Consider the following 6,875-nt stretch of genomic DNA (forward strand, 5'->3'; position numbering starts at 1 on the left):
ATGGAGAACTGCAGTCTTGGGTTACAGGATTTCACAAACTCCTCCCTGCAAGTTGACCTTCCGTCCTGCGCTACACTGCGGAATCAAGCGCTCCATGTCTTCCTCTACGTCTTCCTCTCCCTCTGGATCATCTGCACAGTGTTCGGAAACGTTCTGTTGGTCATCTCAATCGCGTATTTCAAGCAGCTTCAATCCAACACTAACTTTTTCGTCATGTCCCTGGCGGTGGCCGACTGCCTCGTAGGCCTGGTAGTGATGCCGTACAGTATGGTCCGCACCATAGAGGGCTGCTGGTACTTTGGTGACCTCTTCTGTCAGCTCCACTCCAGCCTGGATGTCATGCTCTGCACTGCCTCTATATTCCACCTGAGCTGCATAGCTTTTGACCGCTACTACGCGGTTTGCAACCCTTTAGTTTATTCGTTGAAAATGTCGAGCAACCGTGTCGCCGTTCTCCTCGTCATCTGTTGGGTTGTTCCGATGCTCATTTCCTTCGGACCGATTATGTCCGGCCTCCACGTTGTGGGGGTGGACATCCCCGTGCCGAGGGACGTTTGTGTGTTTCTTGTCAATCGCGTTTATGCCGTGATGGCATCCTTGATTGCGTTTTACCTTCCGATGGCCGTCATGCTGATGGCTTACTGGAAGATCTTCAAAGCAGCCAAAAGGCAGGCCATGCAAATCAGCGCCATGGAAAGCCAAATGGCAGCTGGCGTCGGCAAAGACTCCAGCAAGAAACAAAGACACAGGAATGCCATGAAGCGAGAGCGAAAAGCCGCCAAAACTCTGGGGATTATCATGGGGATTTTCCTCATCTTCTGGTTGCCGTTCTTCACGGTCAACATCGTGGACCCTTTTATCGGATACAGCACAGAGGTGGTCGTTTGGGATGTGTTTCTGTGGCTCGGATATATTAACTCCTCCCTCAATCCCTTCCTGTACGGTTTCTTCAACCGGTCCTTCCGAAGAGCGTTCCTCATACTTATTGGTTGCCGAGTGTGTCTTCCAGGTACGACTTCTGGGATGGACCTATCGCACACTAGGAGAGACCAGAATGACCGCCAAACATAAACACGAATTATGCTTGTTCTGTGTTGGATTTGCCGCTATCATTAGTAGTTGTTAAGAGTTTAGTAGATGCTCTCGGTAAAACAGAAGTCAAAGATGAAAGCTTCACGAAGCTTCACTAGCCTATTATCACTACTTATTTTCTTTCTTTAAAGCTATTGCTTATATTTCCATGAACTATTGTGTGATTTTGTGTGTTGTAAAATGGTGACACGTTCCGAGATTTCTGTGTGCATTCATGTTATCTTTTAAATATTTCATGCATAATAAAAAGTGCATCTCAAAATGGTCTTCACTTGTTTCGATGTATATTTTCTTCTTCTCCTTGTGAGTGAATTGTTTGCTTACATCATATGAAGGTTTTTTCTATCCATCCAATTATTTATTTAGGTAAAAAAAAAGCTTGTAAACCTCACCTAGCTCTTCTGGGCCAGAACCAAGTTGCCTCCTGGCCAACCAAGACATGCAGTTGGGAGGAATCCAGGATGCATTTAAAAAAGAACTCAACCCGTTTTTCTTGATATGGATGTGCTGTGGGTTGTACCTAATGCTTGTGAAGTCAATCTTCCTTTACTCAATCATTGTTTGGAAACGAGTCTGTGGTTTCGACAATTGGATATAAAGACTGGTTCCATTTACCAAGCTGTGTATGGGGTTTTTGTTGTTTGTGCATTCACTTCATTCCTTTAAACAGGATGCCGAACCTTATTCCAACCACCCTGCTAAGAACTATTCCCGCTGCCTGTCTTAGTAATCTTGTTCTAATGGTCCCTGCCTATAACCCACAGTCGTAGGTGAAAGTAGGAATGTCGAGAAACCAAACGACAGTTTACCCCAAGGGTTTGCCTTACGAACAAGACACTCCTCCTTTCGAGGAAGAATCTTTCCTGCATGTGACGTACACAATGTTTTCTCCTTACACAAGCAAGAAAAGCAACCCCCCCGCCCCTCCACAAAATTCAAAACAATTGCAGTGAGTTTATTAATACAACCGATATCTGTCATAAGCAGCAATCTCATTGGTAGCAACCTACAATCGTTTGTCAACCAACAGAAGTAATCAACATAAAAGTAGAAAACATGTGTCCTCGTCCTAAAACATTCCAGCAGCCGTCCAGTGGCTGAATATATACAACAGAGACAACATAGCTGTTTCAATGGCATCATGAAATAAATGTCTTGTGTTCAGGAGATTTCATTAAAGTCCATCTTCAATTTTGTCAAGAAAGCATTTTTGTGTGAAGGGCAAGTTTGTTAATGGCCCTTAATTTGATCCATAATAATTCAATTACGCCCATTACATTCTATTAAAACCGTCTTCCACAGTCGAAGTCGTTATTATCACAAAATGTCATCAGTATTCCATTGCATGACGGCGAAAGTTCCCTTTTGGAAAAAAAAAAAAAGGCCTTTTCTAAATGTCAGTCTCTTTCAGCCCATAACAATCTGCCAGATCGTACATTTGATTGAGGCTCTGCTCCGAGGCGTTATGAATCCCCAACGACACCGTGTCCACTGTATCAATGTGTCTCACCGGGGAAGCGCCCGGGCCGCCACAGATTCTATTCGAAAGGCGGTTCACTTTCTCCTTCAGCTGGAAGGACGACCTCTGAAAGGGTTGTCGCCATCTTTTCAGATCGTACAAGTGCCATTTGCGCTTGTGCAGCAACGAGCCGCCGCTGGATTCTTGCAACGCGGAACTGGAACTCGGCTCCTGTTCCCTGGCGACCCCCTTCACAGCCGGGTGCCACCTTTGGTCGTAAAAGCGCTGCAGCGTCCTCCGCCTGCGGTGACACCGGCACATAAGAAGCCGGGTGAAGGCCCGCTGGAACTCTTTGCTGGAGCACGGATATATCATGGGGTTGATGCAGCTGTTGAAGTAGCCCAGCCAAAAAATAACTTTGAATACTGTTTCGGAGGGTTTCAGCGCTGGGAAGAATGAACCTGGGGGAAAAAAATGACACAACAGATTGTAACGTGTTACATTTATTCATCTTGCATTTAAGATCAAATCATTTTTTTGCAGAGCATGCAGACTTTTATTGAACTACTTTCATCTTGACTCACAAATGGAGGGAAAGTCAATCTAATTTATGCTCCTGACTTGAGCTGATGACGGATTCCACTTCTTTTCTATATCAGATTAAAGGGACTTTAGCTTTTCACTTAACATGGGCCACGGAGTACAATTTCTTAAATGTCCACCAACAGAGAAGAAATGTTGACCGAAAAGAAAGCTGCATTAATGCAACGCACAACCGGGCACCAGGGGGGCAACTGTCAAAAAACACAATATAGGGTCATCAATATTGAAGAGTTGTGGTCCATATATTACACACCTGCAGCCAAAGGGAAGTAGGAATGGAATATTAAAGTTAGAATTTGACACGCGGCACAATCTACACAACCATAAAGAGAATACATATTGCATTTCTTATATGAAGTATTTTAAGGGAAGTAATTGTTATTCAGATGTGGTTGATCTGAGGATGAAGACAAAGCTTCATGAAGCTTCATCAGTCAATAGAGAAGGAATTTACACTATTTTGTAGTTAACAGGAGTTTGAACAGTACATTTCCAAGATTGTTTTAAGGCAGGTTTGCTTGAATGAGAGATTTTCTTTCTTTATTTGTTAATATTTAGATTTATTTGACTGGTTTTGAGATGTGGACCTTTGCAAATAAACAACCCATAACTTTATTTTAAGACACCTGTTGTAAATGATTATAGTATACACAACAAATTAAAAATAACATAAAATAAAAATAAATCTCAGTACCAATGGTGTACGTTTAAATATGAAAGAAATAAAAAAACAAACATTTTAATCAGTGTTTCAGGTGCTGTTTCTACGTAAGGACTTTCCAGACAGCGGGAAATTATTCATTTTGTTGCAATAATAACACATTTAGATTTATATTTAAAATAAATATTCAGAACACTTCAATTAACTATATGACCCTTCTCAAAAAAAGGGCTTGAATGTCTCTGTTGTCTGGAGCTGTAAAATAAAATGAAACACCTTCAATTTTAGTGTATTATTATAGTCTTAAAATATTACTTTGCTCGGATGAAATAAATAATGTAGATTCTTTAAAAAAATGGGGATGTAATAGTGAAATAAAAGTGTCAAGGATACTTGTTTGATTTGAACAACTAATGTAGATTTGCGGCCTGTGGGCCTCAAAAAAAAAACGAATTAAAATATATATATATGGGGGTTGAATGATTTTTTTAAACTTTTAATTGGAAATAAATACTTATAAAGTATACAGGATGTTAAAATGAATAATGAAGCTGCCAGAAGAATAAATGAAGAAACATTTCTTACACTTCCAATTGACCTCGGACCACACTTTGAGAGGATGAACTAAAACGCAAAAAAAAAAAAATTGCGGCCCCTGGGGCCACATGCAGCCCTTTGACTGTATTCATGCAGGCCCTCAAGAGGTCAGGGTAGAAACATAGACATTTTTTAAAGCAAACAAATTAAAGTTTGTGTTCATTATTGTACTTAGGTTTTTTATTTAAAGTAAAATAGTAAAAATGTACATCATATTAAGAAGAAAAAGTTATTTTTCAATCAGTTTCTTTTACATAAAAGGTTTATAAATATGTTTTACCATAATAATGTTTATTTTATGTTGATATTTCTTTCTTTACTATTCTTACTTTCTTTGTTTTTTTAAGTTTTTTTTATCATATTTTAGCTTTTCTCTCCTCTTTCTACGCTTGGCGGCTCCTCACAACAGTCACAGCATAAGATGTGGGCCCAGAAGAAAAGGAAATGTCCACCCCTGAATGAAAACGGACACATTGTGAAACTTCTATACCTCGACCTTCTTATTAATTCTCAAACTTTTGACACTTGTAAAGTTCTGTCGGACTGATGAATGTGCTGGAGTTGCTTGAGTGTAAAAGTGTTGCATGGAGATTGAGTTGTGAGAGGAATTCAATATAATAATACATTTTGAATTATCTGTATCTCATGTGGACTCTTATCTTATCTTATCTTAGGCGTGGAGTAAAAGTATCATAATGTTATTTTCTATGTTAATCTTTGTATCCTTTGGCTTTGTTATTTTTCTTTGATCTATGTTCTTTATCTTTAGAATTAGATTGTATCATCTTGTTCTTTCTCTTTATTTCTCGTTGTTCTCATTTTATTTTGATTATTTTTTAAGAAAAATTGCTGTATTTGCTGTGAATAATTTGGAAAAAAAAACAATAAAGTTCTACCTAACCTTATCAAGTATAGGTTGAAAACAAAAAAAATAGATGACCTACCCATGGGGAGGAAGAAGAAAAAGGGGAGCCAACACAAAATGAACATCCCCACGACGATCGCCAGCGTCTTGGCCGCTTTCTTCTCGCGCGAGAACTTCATGAGGCGCACGGACAGCGAGCCCCGCAGCGGGAGGTTCTTGCTGCTCTTGGGGTCCTCCAGGACGCTGCGACAGTGGATGCGCAGGACCACCTCCACCGACTTGTCCCGCTCCCGCTTGACGCCCGCCTCCAGGCTCCTGGTGGTCCGGCGGGCCACCACGTACACCCGAAAGTACATGACGAGGATGACCAACAGGGGGAGGTAGAAGGAGAAGAGCGAGGAGAAGAGCGCGTATCCCGGTTCCTCGGTGATGCTGCAGATGCTCTCATCCACCGGCGGCGGCTCCTTCCAGCCCAGGAGGGGCCCCACGGAGATGACCGTGGAGGACACCCACACCAGGAGGAGGACCCCCACGGCGCGCCTCTCCGTCATGATGCTCGGGTACTTCAGGCAGTGCTTGACGCCGACGTAGCGGTCCACGGAGATGACGCACAGGCTGAGGATGGAGGCCGTGCAGCACAGGACGTCCACGGCCGCCCAGATGTTGCAGAACACCCGGCCGAACACCCAGCAGCCCAGCACCTCCAGGGTGGCGGAGAAGGGCAGGACGACGACGCCCAGCAGGAGGTCCGCCACCGCCAGGTTGACGATGAAGAAGTTGGTGACGGTCTGCAGGCGTCGGTTGCACGCCACGGACAGGATCACCAGGAGGTTGCCCACGATGGCCAGCACGATGAAGGCGCACAGGAACACCACCAGGCAGGCGGCGCGCGGGTCCAGCGAGAAGTTGCTGGAGCAGTTGGAGACGTTCCGACTTGAGGGGGACCCCTGGTCCAGACCGGATCCGTTGCCATCGTCGCTCTTCAAGTTAGGGTCTGTCATGGTGACGCGCCATGGAGGGAAGTTTGCGCCTCGGTCACGTCAAAAAAAAACAAAACCCAAACATGTTCCCCCCGACGACGTGGCTGGGTGCTGACGTCATGACACACAAATGGTTGTTAATATTATTCTTTTTGTTTTATTCCGCGTGGCATCCTCTCCATCAACTCTCTGAATCAGAGTCAGAGGAGCAGGTCTGCACCGCGGCACCTCCCACTCCCACGTCACCCCAGAGCGTCACTCCACACACCAATGGAAACACAACTTGTCCATTCATCCTTTTTTTTTTTTTCTTTTTTTTATCCATTCATGGCTGCTCCAGTTTAAAAAAAATATCACTTGATACGAACTTTTTATTATTATTATTCAACTGAAAACTTTTCTGAAAACACTAAGCGGCAAGAAAATGTAGAAATACAAGATGGAACTTTGTAAGTAGGCGCAAATATATCACAACACAGTGATAAAAAACATTTTATTTCGATTTAAAGTCCTTAAAGAAAACGTACACAACATTTTGTAGAAAGTCTGAAATCATTTTATTTACAAAGAATGAGGAAAAAATAAAGACTTAAAAACTTTTTAATTATTTCATATTAT

General features: G+C 42.6%; 2 protein-coding genes across 2 annotated transcripts; one reads left to right on the plus strand and one right to left on the minus strand.

The window, feature by feature from the left end:
* Positions 1 to 1,071, plus strand: LOC148089396 (5-hydroxytryptamine receptor 4). Its single transcript, XM_087786066.1, has one exon. The coding sequence runs from the start codon at positions 1 to 3 to the stop codon at positions 1,069 to 1,071; it is 1,071 nt and encodes a 356-aa protein (XP_087642192.1).
* A 1,098-nt stretch (positions 1,072 to 2,169) lies between these two features.
* adra1d (adrenoceptor alpha 1D) lies at positions 2,170 to 6,410 on the minus strand. Its single transcript, XM_087806464.1, has 2 exons — positions 5,357 to 6,410; positions 2,170 to 3,012 (listed from the first exon to the last, which is right to left on the minus strand). The coding sequence occupies exons 1-2, from the start codon at positions 6,276 to 6,278 to the stop codon at positions 2,483 to 2,485; spliced, it is 1,452 nt and encodes a 483-aa protein (XP_087662590.1). The 5' UTR covers positions 6,279 to 6,410; the 3' UTR covers positions 2,170 to 2,482.
* Positions 6,411 to 6,875: the final 465 nt, after the last annotated feature.

Source organism: Callionymus lyra, chromosome 1 (assembly GCF_982586985.1).
Source record: "Callionymus lyra chromosome 1, fCalLyr1.hap1.1, whole genome shotgun sequence".
NCBI lineage: Eukaryota > Metazoa > Chordata > Actinopteri > Syngnathiformes > Callionymidae > Callionymus > Callionymus lyra.